This window comes from Lolium rigidum, unplaced genomic scaffold (genome assembly GCF_022539505.1).
Source record: "Lolium rigidum isolate FL_2022 unplaced genomic scaffold, APGP_CSIRO_Lrig_0.1 contig_20234_1, whole genome shotgun sequence".
NCBI classification, from domain to species: domain Eukaryota; kingdom Viridiplantae; phylum Streptophyta; class Magnoliopsida; order Poales; family Poaceae; genus Lolium; species Lolium rigidum.
The window spans coordinates 45,966-60,942 of record NW_025899957.1 but is presented as its reverse complement, the minus strand read 5'-3'; the positions used below and the strand labels follow the sequence as shown (position 1 = coordinate 60,942).

The following is a 14,977-nucleotide window of genomic DNA, read 5'->3' as shown; positions in this document are numbered from 1 at the left end:
TGCATGGCGCGCGCGCGTTTGGCGCGTGTGCGTGTGAGCGGCCACCCCGCGCGCTCTGAAGCTGAGACCTCGGTCGTATCATGTCGTAGGGTAAATTGGCTGACTGTTCTGAGTTTTTCTTTTACGTGAGTGTTCTGAGTTATATATGTGCATTGTTATGCCAAGCACTGACAGTTTGCGATTTTATTAATTATTACTAGAATGTGATCGATCGATTGTATCAAGTGTACTAATATTTTGGAATAAGAATGGTATGCGTCTACTGACATGTACTACTATCTAAAATGTCATATTCTTTCAAAAGGAAGAGGATTTTGTCCAACATCACATCAACCTGCTCTTGCTCACCAATGAAATGTCTAGCGACTTTGGTGAAGACTATCTCACCAATGCGTGCTGAATGCATGCGTGCACTGTTGGTTTCGAAAAAATTTGGCACGCGTGTCTTGATTACTTACTACCGCCATATTTAGAAAGTGAAACTATGTCTAGTTTGACCAAGTTTTTTAACAAAAACTATTAACATGTAAAATAAAAAAATCAATATCATTAGATAGATAATGAAATATATTTTCATATGGTATCTACAAAACATCATATTTGTTGATAGATTTTTCTAAAAAAATAGTTAAAATTTACTTGGTTTGACTTTTCAGAAAAAAAATATAAGACTTGAACTTTGGAACCGAGGTAGTATGTACTACTAGCTCTGTTCCAAATTATAAAATATTTTGGCAAGTTAATATGGCCTACCAAAACATGTTATATTTTGAAACACATGTGTTACTTGTATGATGGCTTCTCTGCTCACCGATGAGATGTCTAGATTTTAGTGAAGACCATCTCACTAGCCGAGTACTTATCTGAGGCTATTTTTTTTTTCTACACACAGATTCACCATATATTTGGATTATTGCGGTTGTTTTTCAACCCAATTACGGTTCATAAAAAATAATTGTTTACGTAAGCGCGCGAGGAGGACATTTGTAGAGCATGTGTAGAGCATGCACATGTTAAGTAAAAAAGAACAAGAGAAATCAGAAATTCAATTCTCAGCACATGGGAGCATATGCACCTGCCATCAGAAAAACATTTTAAAATGTTAAAAAAATTCGAACAAAAATTTTCTCACTACATATCAACATTTTAAGTGCGCACATCAAGTCTTGCGAAAAACCGTCATTTTTTGTGACTTGTGTGAAAAAGACAAACAAAACATCTCGTACACAACCTTTTTTTATAGCAAAATTTCTCTTCAGATGATACTTCAAATGTCGGGTTTCTGTGAAACCAGTTTGTGAACGTGTAGAATTTCGAGATGCATCCACTAAATTTTGTTTTCAAAATTTTCAACATTTTAAAAGTGCATTTAAAAGGAAGTTTTAAAACCGGGAGCATATGCTCCCGGGTGCCAAACCTCCACTCTATGTTTCATTTCTAAACCTTTGAATCATGTCCGAACATCGATCTTCATCTTTATGTTAATTACTTCATGTATAGCTCAAACTAGAGTTTTAACTAACTTTTTGACAAAGGCGATTGAGTTTTTTTTTTCAAAATTTTAAGCGACTCAAATTTAACATGATACTAATATTGTGGCTAGTCTTAGGTAAGCGCGCGACGAAGACGTGTAACCTGATCGTGTCTGTTTGGTGACAGGAAAGAAGATAGAAGGGCTCGATCGTGCAACGCAGGGGCACTCGTTGTTGCATGCCCCACGCTCAAAAGTTTAGAGTTCCTGAAGAACACGGCCAAACGTAGTTAGGATTAGGAAGATGATAAGTACAGTTGACGCCGCCGCCTCATCCCGGTTTCAAGGTTCGCCTGAGGCCTGACCTAACGCACGCGCGGCTCGTCGTCTGCCGGCCTGCTTGCCGTCGTGTATTCCAAGAGACAAATCGTCAAGGAGGAGTCAGTTCGCGAAGAAGATTTGCGTACTGGGCTGCTCATTGGATTTCTCCATGGAGACAAACAACCATGAAGTAATTTTCTTAGCCTGCCCTCTATTCTTGTATCGATCAAACAGGTTGATTGGTGATCGCCATGCTTCTCTCTTCGTTGTTTTGTGTTCTCCTAATCAAACAACTGACATGCTGCTAGCCTAGAAACATTATATACACTCCGTACTATACTTCTTGTCACCACGTGTGCATCCGGCCTACCGCCTATGGACCGGTTTATAGGTCTGGCACGCGTATCTCTAGACCATCAATTTGACTTATATAATTATATAAATAAAAATATACCATTAAAAAATATAATGTCTGAATGCATACATATGTAACGGGGTCTATATTTTACGCTGCAGCAACTAGAGGATGAAGATAGGCTCAGCATGCTGACTGATGATATTTTATTATCCATCTTGGGGAGGGTCGGTTCTTCACGCATGGCTGCGAGGACAAGCGTGTTGTCAACACGGTGGAGGCACCTCCCTTGGTCTCTGCCCAAGCTCACCATCGATGCCAAGGATTTCCTACCTGTTCCATGCACCGAGGCAAACGATGTTGAACAGTTCGCTATGAAGACCTTCACCAAAGCAACTAGGAGTTTGTTGGCTTATCGGCGGAGAGAAGACACCGTCTTAAGTTTGCACATTAAGCTTTATTTAACCGGCACCTTTTTGTCCGATGTTGGCCTGCTGATAGGTGACACGATCGACCGTGGTTTGTTGAAAGATTTGGATCTTACTGTTCTCGACGAGACACCTCCTTTGGACCGCGGTGACGAGGATATGATGCAGCGGGCTCAAGAAATACATGCTTTCTTCAGCGCCTACCCTAGCATGCTCCGCTGCCTCACGAAACTTTCTATACACAATGCGGGCTTTGACAAATTGGACATGCACCATGTCCTCTTTGACTGCTGCAAACAACTGAAGCATCTAAGTCTCTCTCAGTGTGATACTGGCGATAAATCTGTCTTTAAGATTGATGCACCAAGCTCAAAACTTTGTATTCTAGAAGTCGACAAGTGTCGCTTTGAGAGACTAGACTTGGTCTGCCTACCGAGATTGGAGAAATTCATATGCACTACCTGGATTTATCAATATGTCACCCCGGTGACCCTTGGGTGTGTCCCATCTCTCGGGGAATTAGAGCTCTCCTGTGTTGCATTCAAGGATGACCAAGCATTTAAATTAAGTGAGCTTCTACAGGGAGTGACAAGCATACACACTCTCACATTGCATTTCGAAGGAGAAATTGTAAGTACTTTTTTATTTCTATTTTTTGCTAAACCTTACTTTTTGTATTCATCGTGTTGTCTCAACTATGAGATTTATATCATGGATGTTTTTATTACCTAAATTAGATTTCCAAATCGCCCTCTATTATGGAAGAGAGCGTGTGATAGAGAACAAACATAACTGTAAATTCATTGATAATCTCATTTATGTGCTTGCAAGCTACTATTCTTATTTATTTTCTTTCTTATTTTTTTTCGGTGGTCAGCTTTGGTTACAACCTGAAATGGAGGAACTTCGTACCGCATTCAACAAGCTAAAGAAGTTGTCCGTGTGTGGTATCTTTGTAGAATTTGACATTCTATGGACCACGGCCTTTCTTGTAGCAGCACCATCTGTCGAAAAATTATGTATCCGGGTGATGTCTTTGTCCATATTTCTAGCCTTTTCTCCACATCTGATGCTTTAGTTTTTCACAATTTTTTAGGGGAAAATTGTTGAAAACTTGATTCCAATTACGTACGTAATGGGTTGGTCACACACATACAGGTATGGGAACACGTATACGAGGTGGATATGTTAAGAGGTGATTTCTACCATGACAGAAGGACTCCTCAGTGGAAAATGCGATTCCATGGCTCCGAGAACAGGCTGCTGAAAGAGCTAGAATTCTGTGGCTTTAAATCACTAGAACAGCAATTTACATTCATAAGATCCATGTTGGAGCGATCTCCCAACTTGCAGAAGATAATCCTGAGAGGAGACGAGCAATGCGACGATTGTGATGCTCTTGATCCATCGCTTCGTCCCTCGTGTTTTCCAAAGAAGGATGAGAGCATGTCTAACAGGCCCCGTATAACCCGCCCACCCCGTAAAATTCCGGCGACATACGGGGCAGGCGCGGTTTGGGCCGTCTAGCAGGCCCCGTATTCGGGCCGCCCCGTTTCGGCGGAATACGGGGCCCAGGAAATCGGCCCCGTCGCCCCGTACATATAGTGGGCGCGAGGTGCGAGTGAGGGGTTAACCCCTCACTCGCAACCCTAGCTCCGCCGCGCGCCGCCGCCTCCTCCTCCTGCTCCGGCGAGCAATTAGCCGCTCCCCGCCACGCATTCCACCCCAAAAGCTAGGATGGACTCCCGCCGCCGCGAGTAGGTCCTCGCCGGCGAGCGGATCGAAGCGATCCCGCTCGCCGGACACCGTAGAGGAAGCGTGGCGGCCGAAGTGCAAACTCTCGGCCGCCGGCAGCCGTCGCGCGGCCTGCAAGTACGCCGGCGCGCTCGTACGTGCCGGACCCGCTCCGCGAGTTCGCCGCGGGTGGGCGGTGGTACAAGCGGGACCCGCCGCTCAAGCCGATGAGCGGCGAGGCGTTCGAGAAATGGCGCGCGCGGTGGCTGCGCGACCGCGCGGCGTTGGCGGAATGGAGGGCGACCATCGGCAGCAGCAGCGGCGGCGGAGGAAGCGGAGGCGGCGAGGAGGAAGCGGCGGCGGCGGAAGAGGAGGGAGAGGAGGCGGCCTACCGCCGTGCGGTCGCCTTGTCCGAGGCGGATGCCGCCGAGAAGCGGCGGCGGAGGCCAGAGGAGGAGGCGGCGGCCATCGCCGCCGTCCGGGAGTTCGAGGCGCGGCAGGCGCGGGAGGCCCGGGAGGCGCGGGAGGAGGCGGCGAGGATCGCCTTCATCCCCTACGTCATCCTGGACGAGTAGAGGTAGGTTAAGTAGCATGATCCGTAGTACGATCCGTAGTATATGATCAAAATGTGTGTATGCTCCCTACTATGATCAATGAAGATGAACTTCCCGGGGTTTTAATTTTTGAAAATACGGGGCGAAATACGGGGTCTGCTAGACGGCATGGCTCGAAATGGAGCAGTTTTTCGATACGGGGCGAAATTAGAGCCTTATACGGGGCAGCGAAATACGGGGCCTGTTAGACATGCTCTGACCAAGAAATGGTGGTGAAACGGATTACAGATGGCAAATTCTCACCAGAGATTATTTTTGATGAATTCTCGTCATTGAGCATCTGAGATTTGTGCCAGATTGTAATCTCCCTAGTTAATTTGGAATCAACCAGGTTTTTTTTTTTGAACAAGTACGGCCCCGAAAGGCCAGGAAGCATCCATTAACAGCGGTGGGTACATGAATTACAACAATGCCCTTTTGCATCTCTAGCCCTAGAAAACCTGATCAGTTTGTTTTACAAGAGGGCACCGGAATTACCAGTTACCAAAAAAAATGCTCAAATTTTGGTGTTTTAACACCCGAGTTAATTCAAACAAATTGTGAATTCAAAATTATTCGTTGCTAGATAAAATAAAATTGCTACCTATGTTAACAGTGCAAAAGTTAATTGGGACCTGAGCAGACTTGGAACCCACGACCCCACTGGCAGGACCAGAGCTCCTTGCCAATGGAGCAAACGTAGCTATACGTTAATACAAAGCATATCTATTTAACCCAATCCTGAATTTTAAATTCAAATTCACCTAATTTCTTTTGAACGGCAGCACCATTTCTTGGAGGGAGGGAGAATTCTGGTTTTTGGTCGGTACCCGGAAATCTCGGTCGAGAGAGAAAAACCTGGACTCAACAAGCTAAAAAATAAATAGTGATCTAGCCTTCAACAAATACTCCAGGCGGTAGGCAGATACATGTTTATAGGAGTTTTGCTAAGTCTCCGTCAACTAACCGAGAATAAATTCCAAAATTGCAACTCTAGCTGAAAAGGGCAATTTGTAAAGTACACCCTCTCCCTTCCATAATTCTAGCTGTGGTTTTAGTTCAAATTTAAACTAAAGCCACGGCAAGAATCATGGAATGGAGGGAGCACAATATTTCACATGAAGTAAATTTTACCACCCACCATTGCGTTTGGATCATATCAAGAGAAGTCACTCACGTGATCAATTCCGTCACGTTTTGCGAAGGTGATGCCACGCTTGGCACTAGAAATAGTTTGTTTCCAGCTACATTGAGCGCCTGATATTTACCACATCAACACGACACCGACCAAGAGATTGAGCGGCCTGCATGAGTAAGCGGTGCGTCACCAGCATAACCTAGGTGCCTCCACCGCATAGCAAGCAATCTTATCAGCAGAGCCGGTTTTGGCTACTCGTGAGGGGCAAAATTCAGAGGGGAAAAAGTATGTCAAACAGCAACAAAGAAAACATTTTCTACCCAGTTAACATGCTTTGTCGTATTTTATGCACAACTCGGTACAGAGATAACATGTGGCGAACTGAGGAACGACAGGTTCATGGTCATGTGTGGTGCTACGTTTGTACACGACATAGGGTAATATCATGCGCACACCAATGGCAGGGCCTGATGAAGAAAAATAAAATCTAGTTTCTAGTTCTACTTTTGGCTCATGATGATCAGTACCAAGTGGGAGCATGGCGTTGTATGTGAAGGATACAAACCTTCTGGTCACTGTGTTTTCTCAAATGCAGAATGACTGGTGTAACTGTTCATCAAAATGGTATTTGAGGAATGATACAAAATTAGCTGACATGAACTATCAAGTGTGCAGAGTCAGGAGGAAGTGTTCGACAGCTCCAAGAGAACAGACAACTAAGGTCAATCTGAGAGATGAATAGTCATAAGCGGGCTACAGAAACACGGCTAAACCACATTCCTTAGGTTCAAACTGTGTACCACAACAACTTCTTAAAATACCACTAGAGAGAATATCGACTCATTGATTTACAAACATATGACTACAGTAGAAACACAGTAGAGAAACATCACATCACCTCTTTAACGAATTAGGCATCATGTCAGATGTGACATCACAATCATCTCAGTTGATGTTCAACAGTTCGTCTTGATCATCTCCACCACCACTCATAATTCCTATGAGAAGAACGATTAAGGATTGACATGTAGTACAAGATTAAAATGATTAATCAAGACACTTTGCGTACCATCTACCTTATAACAAATGTTGTGATATTCAGTAATTTATCTGGCCAGGATTTTTTTTAGAATTGTTGATACAAGCACGTTCATTAATAGAGCATACATTTATGTTTATGTTTTGTGTCCATGATATATCAAAGAAAACCAGAAGGTATGTATTTTTCCCACTCTCTAGTTCAAATAATGCTCACCACAGAATTAAGGCGCCATCCAGACATTAGAACCTAGTATCTTAAGTTGAAAGAGAAAAGAGTTCAGCATTGACTCATTGATTGGTTGTCATTATAATATGCAACACAAACGAAAGGCACTCTATTGGTCAATTTGGTTGCCTAATTTACCAACACTGATGTCTCAGATAGATTATCCATGACAACAGGGAAAGATAGCTATAAACCGGTGACAGGATGCAAATATATTGTTCCTCAAGTATATGTTTACAGGTAACAGAATGACCTTTTAAGAGTGTTGTGTTGACTACATTTACAAGCACACATTCTTGCAATAAACAGAATCCTGACTGTTCACATCCAAAGTTCATGAAAACGTGTCATCCACAATGAACTAGTGTTCTTATAGATGATACATCTACAAGGAAGATACCACTTTGAAGATTAAAATGAACTGTGCGACATCGGAAATAATGGTGGTACCTGGAGCATAGAAACTAGCATAAGGAAAAATGTGACTGCAGATCCTTTTCGCTGACACCTCCTCGATCTTCAGGGACTTGAGATGGATCATGTAGAAGCTAGGATACACATCAACGAAGATCACATCAGCATCTTCAGCATAACCAATTGGGTCCACTCCAAATCCTCCAACCACACACGCCGCCACGACTTCTGGCGCAAGAAGCTTCTCCATGTCAATGACCCTGATACGTGTCCATGTTGCCACACCATCAATGCCAGCAACCTTTGACCACAAATGGAGACAGAATCCATCAACTCCGGCGAAACCAAGAAGTCCATCCTCTGCTGGCATGATGATAATCTGATCGTAGTCCCGTGGCACCTCCTCGACGAAATCCAAACTATTCTTATCCAAATCAAACTCGATGATGCTAGTGTTTTCCAGCAGCCAGTAGGGCTTGTTTCCAATCAGAGCCGCCGGCTTTGTATCAATTAAGCAATATGGTGCATGAATGGAAGCGATCTCACCCCAGGCACCGGTCTCGGACGAGTAGACGCAGGCAGAGGTGACGAAATCAACCTGGTGACTGAACACGAAAGCCACGAGGAACGGGCACGAATGGCAGCCGGCGTGGCCAGCCGCGGAGAGAACAGCGCCGTTGAACTCCATGCTCCCTAGACAGGCCTGTGCGGGGAGCGGCACGTAGCGCTCGTCGCCGGTCATGAGGTCCCAGACGAGGAGGGTGCCGGTGCGGTAGCTGTCCAGGAGGGCGCGGCCGTGGCGGCAGTCGTAGAGCCACCAGTCGTCGTGGCACGTAATCGTGGCGGTGGAGAGCGCGAAGCCGGTCGAGGTGGGGACGAAGAGCGGAGGACCTCGCGGGTGGAAGAAGCCGAGCACCGGAGGCGTCCTCCCGTGGAGCTCGCGGAAGCGGCGGAGGAAGCGGGCGTCGTGGACGAGGCAGCGCCAGTGCTTGGAGACGAAGGAGGCGCGGAAGAGGTAGATGGGCTCCGGCGGGAGGCGCAGCAGGATCTCCACCAGGAGGTCGTCCGGTAGGGACGGCGGATCGGCAGCGCGGCTGTCGCCGGCGAGCTCTTCCATGGGGTTTGGCGATTGGGGAAAATCGCTGCGGTCCAACCGGAGCGGCGGCCGTCACCATACATGCTTTTTGTAAATAAATCTCAAATACAGTACATTTCTTATCCTTCGGATCATGTCCAAACATCTTCTTCATCATTTTTTTACTTCTTGCATAGCTCAAACTAAAATTTGAAGTTACTTTTGACAAAGGTGATTGAGATTTCTGGAATTTTGAAATAACTAAAAATTTGCAAAATTAAAAGGGTGTGCATTCTAATGACTCAGAAATTTTTAATAAAGTAAATTATGCTGCATCCCCGAATCACAACACTAAAATGGTGCTCCTCCCATTTTTGAATGAAAGTCATGATACAACTAGGCGACCAACTATTGTAAATAAAGATTAGCCGGTAAAAGTGATACATAATGGTGAGGGGGCGGGGGGGGGGGGGGCTAAGAGGCAATCCAGACTGCCGAAAAGAAACAGAAAGACCGTTGAACCCCAATGCACCAACCCCACCAAGCTACTGCTGGAGAGGGACGCCTGTCTTGTCGCTCCGGGTCGTGGAGTGCCGATCCTGCCAATGGATGGCCAGTACCAAGGACGGTGTCAACGAGTACACGTGTAACATAGGAGACCAACGAGTCTGCTCCAGGACATAGTCAAAAGAAGGTTTAAGCCAGAATGAAGACGTGGAAGCGTTGCACCTGGATGGAACCTGAGCTTCTAGACGACATCCCAAGGAGAGTAATGGAGCAACGCGCCGCCAAGGGGTATGTGACACTCGTAGGCATCACCCCTGCTAGCATCAAAGAGACTATCTCTCCACTATCGTTTGACATCTACGATGCCTCCAATCAGAAAGGGTTAGAAGGACTCTCCTTTCACCCCAGGCGAGCCCGTTGGTGCGCATGAGGCATGGACAAGCTAGGGCTGTGAAGCCCCAACCATGTGCTCGTAAATAACAGGTCGGCAGAAATGGGCAGAGGAGGGACAACCATGACTAGCCTAGCCAACAAAGATCCCCGTAGGCATGCTGCCACCGCCGACCGCCATGGCCTCCTCATGCATCAAGCATCAAGACTCATGGAGCCATGGCCGGAACGCTCTCCGGGGCCACCGCCTCGGCGCACCACCACTGTCTGGGGCCGCCGCACCGACATCCTCCAACCTCGCCGGCGAAGCAACACTACACAACATCTGAGACTCCCAAAAAGCAACAAGGAATTCAAGGCGGTGTCTTCAAGAAGATAGCGACGAGAACACCGCCACCGCCCACTCCAAAGGAGTTTGGGTTTTCACCCGAAGATACCTTGGCCTTCGAGGTGTTGGAGAGGCGGGTTTCACGACGATGCCTTCAGGAAGGTATAGCGATGCACCAAGACACCGTCATCGTCGGCACCAGCCCAATGCCGGTGCGAGGCCTTCGCTCGGAACACCGACACCCTCGTATTCGCATCCGCTCGACGTGTTTGTTAGAGCTCTTATGTTAGAGGAAAGAAAAACTTAATTCTCAACTAAAAATCTGGAGTTCATGGGTAGTTCAAGAGTGTTGAATGCGTGTCTTTTCACTAAGTGAGGTGGGGCCGAGTTGTCGGTGCCGTCATGGTGTGATCTCCAAGGCAAAAGAAAAAAAAGGCGGGGGATAATTCCGCAAGGAATGTTAAACCCTCCCAAAACATCGCTCGCTCCGTCGACCGATGCTGCTCCCGCACCGGAAACCAAGCCACCGTCTTCTCCGGCAACCGCCTTCGAATCCGCCCCGAACCCCGCCGCCTCCCCACCGACGCAGCCCGCCGGCGGAGGCTCCACCACCACCCTGCCACCGCCGCGTCCCTCCCCTGAACCCGGCAGCCTACGCGGGCCTCCTCCGGACCGCGTCGAGGGCCCGGTCGCTGCAGCTGGGCAGGCTGACCCACTCTCACATGCTCCGCGCCGGCTACCACCCCGGCCTCTTCCTGCGCAACAACCTGCTCGCGGTCTACTGCCGCTGCGGTGACATGCGGGGCGCCCGCCTCCTGTTCGACGGAATGACGCGCCGGGACGCCGTGTCCTGGAACACACTCATCGCGGGCTACTCCAGCCTGGGCGGCGGAACCAGCTCCACACGCCTGGCGCTCGCCGCGTTCCGGGAGGCACGGGGCAGCGGCATCCAGGCAGACCGGTTCACCTACGCGGCGGTGCTGGCGGCGTGCGGCGGGGCCGGGGACGGGCGGAGCGGCCGGGCGGCGCACGGGCTGGCCGTGGCGAGCGGGCTCGCGCGGGACGCGTTCCTCACCAACTCCCTCATCGACATGTACGCCAAGTGCGGGATGATCGACGAGGTGAGGCTGGTGTTCGACCGGGCCGAGGAGCGGGACGAGGCGTCCTGGAACCTGCTGCTGTCCGCGTACGTGCGGATGGGGTGGCCGGAGGTGGCCGTGCACGTGCTCGTCTGGATGCACCGGTCCGGGGTGAAGCTCGATAGCTTTGCTCTGGGCGGGATCCTCAAGGCCTGCTCGGAGCTCGAGGGGTCCGAGGATCTCCGCAGGATGCTGCACGGCTGCGTGGTGAAGGTCGGTTTGGACTTGGACATGTTCGTCGGGAGTGCCATGGTGGACATGTACGCCAAGAACGGCGGCCTGGAGGAGGCGATCAAGGTGTTTGACTGCATGCCGAATCAGAATGTGGTGGTCTACGGTGCCATGATCGCTGGGTTTGCTCGGTTAGGTAATGACCCATGCCCTGAGGTCAGAATCGAAGCAGTCAGGCTTTTCTCGAACTTGCTTCGAATGAGGATAAAACCGTCCAAGTTTACGTTCAAGAGCGTGCTCGAAGTCTGCAATCTGACAGATGCTGTGCGCTGTGGGAGGCAGATACATGCCCATGTTATATTCAGTGGGTTTCAGGACGATGAGTTCATAGCAAATGCGCTGATCAACCTCTACTCTAAAGCACGATCAGTAAATGACAGTTTTAGATGCTTCCATATGACACCCAAGCAAGATGTCGTCACATGGACATCCATGATTACAGCTTTTGCACATGATGAAAATTTTGAGAAGGCACTAGACTTCTTTATAGAGTTTCTTTCTATTGGAAAAGAGCCAGACCAATTCGCTTTATCTAGTGCGATGAATGCCTGTGCTGCTCTTAGTCTGCCAGCAACCTGTAAGCAGTTGCACTGTTATACGGTCAAATCGGGACTCGATCAGTTCACTGTTTGTGGCAATTCTCAGATTGCTATGTATAGGAATATAGGTGATGTTAAGGCTTCAAAGAAGACATTTGACCAGATTACCATTCTGGATACTTACTCATGGTCTACCATGGTTTTGACCTATGCCGTCCATGGCCATGAAAATGAGGCTCTAGAGCTCCTCCAGAAGATGAAGGAATGTGGCGTCATAATAGATAATACTGCTTTTCTTGCCGCTCTTATTGCTTGCAGCCACCAGGGTCTGGTGGATGAAGGTTTCAGGTACATACTCATGACTCACCTGTCTGTTTTGTTATTTCCCAAAAGTTTGGTCTTCCTGCTACGTTTTATAGGGATCCTCGTGTACTATACTATACTAGTAGCAATGTACGAATCAGTTTACAGTAAATGCTCAATAGTCAAGTCATCCTACACAGGAACTATATGCACTAGCGAGGGAGAGTTGACAGTCTGGGGAATTGTAGTACTGCCTACATTATTAATTCTAGCTCCAAAATAGAAGTTCCAATTAACCCCTAGACATTCTTGCTCTCGCTTATTAAGCTTAAAAGGCATGTTGCATTAGCTAATACAGTTCACTTTTGCCAAACATAGGGCTTACCCATATTATGATGTCATACTTACCCTCCGGATAGGAAATCGTGCATTCTGGCTTTCATTCAGTTTCTCATGTGTACTATAATCATAACTTTTCGAATTGCCCATTTCCAGGGACTGGTAAGATCACCGGACTTGAAGTAACACCGCCAATGCCGGTCCCAAGCCCGGATGCAAAAGGTGGAGGGTTCAAGTCTGACATACCTTTCCTGGACAAAAAAATGTGTATGTTCAGAACTAAAGCTAATTGAAGAATATGCTATAAATGGAACACTAGAAGTAGGGTACTCTCCTCCATTTCTAACACTTCTATCGAACTTCTAAAAAATGTTCAGAATTTCACCAGATATTCGTCTTTTGTAATGCAGGCATTACGAGAGCATGATATCAGATTTTGGTTGTTCCCCATCTGCGAAGCACAAAGCTTGCATAGTAGACCTCCTTGGCCATGTCGCCAAGATGGCTGAGGCTGAAGATTTCATAATGGGGTCTGGATCAGAAAATGACCCAATACTCTGGCGTGCACTGTTGCGTGCTTGCAGAATCCATGGGGATAAAGAGAGAGGTATAAGAACTGGAGAGAAATTAATGGATCTCGAGCCCTTTGCTGCTACCTCATATGTGGTGCTGTACAACCTCTACATGGATGCTGGCAAAGTCTCATTAGCTATGAGGACAAGAGGCCTAATGAGAGAGCGAGGCGTGAGCAAGGAAACAGGGATTAGTTGGGCAGAGTCCGGAGGGTCCATCCACCATTTTGCTGATGGAGATAGCTCCTGCCAACAACAGAACAATGCAGTTCAGGCCAGATTGGAAGACTTGCTGGTCAGGGTGAAACAGAGGACCGAGTGTGGCGGAACGGATGTTTGGGAATTAGGATTCCAGAGCAGAAAGGCTGGCGAGAGCTCGCTCGGCAGACATGGTGAACTACTGGCGGTGGCTTTTGGGCTGTCCACTTTGCCGCCTGCTGCTCCTGTAACGGTTATGAAGAACCAGAGGATATCCCTGGAAAGCCATGAAACCCTGAAGTTGCTATCAGGGCAGGAAAATAGGGGAATAATTGTCAGAGACCCGACTCATTTTCATCGTTTTGATCAAGGTTCATGCTCTTGCAGAGACTACTGGTAGTCAAAAGTGATTTATAACCTTTGGGACTACAGGCCTTAGAAGGGTCAGTGGAGCAGTTTGACCGTTTTTGTAGGTGAGATCAAAACTGGTGTCTCACAGATAACACAACTCTACATGCAAGTAAACCAAGCCAGGGTATCATCAAGGAAACCCTGACAGGCTATTGTGCTTGACTATGCCAAACTCCAGCTGTGCATCACTTTGCGATCAAGAGCTGCACCCCTTGTAGTGCAAGCTGAAGATGTGAAGGCAGTGCTACTTCCCTGTATGTCAGCAAGAAGTGTAGCTTAATCGCCTATACTTGGGACATTTTGTTGAGCCAAATGTGCTGGGCTAAAGAGCTAGCAGCTGCGCCAGGGCTGATTCTTAAAGATCATCTGCAGCAGAACGTACACTGTAGTCACGCTGCCGTAGAAGCTGCGGTTAGAAGTGTTCGCGTTGAGAATGTCCTGAAGGGGGGACATGTTAACATTGAGAAGCTCCTGATGGGTAGACAAACTGATCGCAATGATGCGCGGCATTCTAACTATGATGAAAGAATTCGCTGGGAATATTTTTTTTGCACAAGCTGACATAGTTTAGCAGGTATAGTTACCACATGGTACATTTATGCAAGCACCTAATTTCTTTTACATACTTTTTGTATACATACTTTTTGTAGCTGGGGAAATGTATGTAGCCAGGACTGAAATATTTACATATCATTGTGCCCTGTCACAGAAGCCATGTTCGGTTAACAGAAATCTTGGGGTGCATCCATGGCTGAGACCCAAAACAGGAGTTTTTACCAAGTGCAAAACACGTCACATTCTCTTCAGACTTGAGAAACAAAATCCAGAGAGATCCACACATCATCTTTACGTTTGTGTTTTCTCAAAAAAAAAAAAAATCTTTACATTTGTGTGCATGCAAGCAGTTAAAGAATCAAAAGAAGAAGAACCTTTTTAGGACAAAACTGCTCTGCCTATCGAGTTAGTAGGAAGGGGTTTCATGATTCTGCTAACGACCGTTAGAGGCATTTATTTACTTCCTTTTGCGGTAGTCGATACTGGTTTCTTGGTCTGATCTTTGGTGTCAGTTCCATTCTTCCTTTTGCGGGTAGAGGACACTGGTTTCTTGAACTGATCTTTTGTGAGAGTCCCATTCTTCATTAGGGTCGTGATGTGGTCTCCAGTGAGAGTTCATGCTCATTGCTCAAGGAGGGCATGGGCTAGCACATGAAGCTCCTTACTGCG

General features: G+C 47.3%; 2 protein-coding genes across 4 annotated transcripts; one reads left to right on the top strand and one right to left on the bottom strand.

Moving 5' to 3' along the window:
- Nucleotides 1-3,050: 3,050 nt before the first annotated feature.
- Nucleotides 3,051-8,860, bottom strand: LOC124680561. Of its 3 annotated transcripts, none has more exons than XM_047215614.1 (3): nt 7,758-8,860; nt 6,939-7,038; nt 3,051-3,105 (listed from the first exon to the last, which is right to left on the bottom strand). In XM_047215614.1, the coding sequence occupies exons 1-2, from the start codon at nt 8,836-8,838 to the stop codon at nt 6,986-6,988; spliced, it is 1,134 nt and encodes a 377-aa protein (XP_047071570.1). In that variant the 5' UTR covers nt 8,839-8,860; the 3' UTR covers nt 3,051-3,105; nt 6,939-6,985. The 3 variants fall into 3 exon arrangements, with proteins under 3 accessions (XP_047071570.1, XP_047071571.1, XP_047071569.1); XM_047215615.1 differs by lacking the exon at nt 3,051-3,105 and adding an exon at nt 5,771-6,206; XM_047215613.1 differs by lacking the exon at nt 3,051-3,105 and having other exon boundaries at nt 6,683-7,038.
- Nucleotides 8,861-11,550: 2,690 nt separating this feature from the next.
- On the top strand, nt 11,551-13,958 carry LOC124680566 (pentatricopeptide repeat-containing protein At3g13880-like). Its single transcript, XM_047215622.1, has 2 exons — nt 11,551-12,278; nt 12,983-13,958. The coding sequence occupies exons 1-2, from the start codon at nt 11,590-11,592 to the stop codon at nt 13,740-13,742; spliced, it is 1,449 nt and encodes a 482-aa protein (XP_047071578.1). The 5' UTR covers nt 11,551-11,589; the 3' UTR covers nt 13,743-13,958.
- The last annotated feature ends 1,019 nt before the right edge of the window (nt 13,959-14,977 follow it).

What these genes read in the sequence shown, in the direction of transcription:
- LOC124680561 (XM_047215614.1), bottom strand. Translation starts at nt 8,838, where the DNA reads ATGGAAGAGCTCGCCGGCGACAGCCGCGCTGCCGATCCGCCGTCCCTA. An exon ending in TGCTAGTTTCTATGCTCCAG is followed by an intron (nt 7,039 to 7,757) that starts GTACCACCATTA and finishes TTCTTCTCATAG; the next exon opens with GAATTATGAGTGGTGGTGGA.
- LOC124680566 (XM_047215622.1), top strand. Translation starts at nt 11,590, where the DNA reads ATGAGGATAAAACCGTCCAAGTTTACGTTCAAGAGCGTGCTCGAAGTC. An exon ending in CTGGTGGATGAAGGTTTCAG is followed by an intron (nt 12,279 to 12,982) that starts GTACATACTCAT and finishes TTTGTAATGCAG; the next exon opens with GCATTACGAGAGCATGATAT.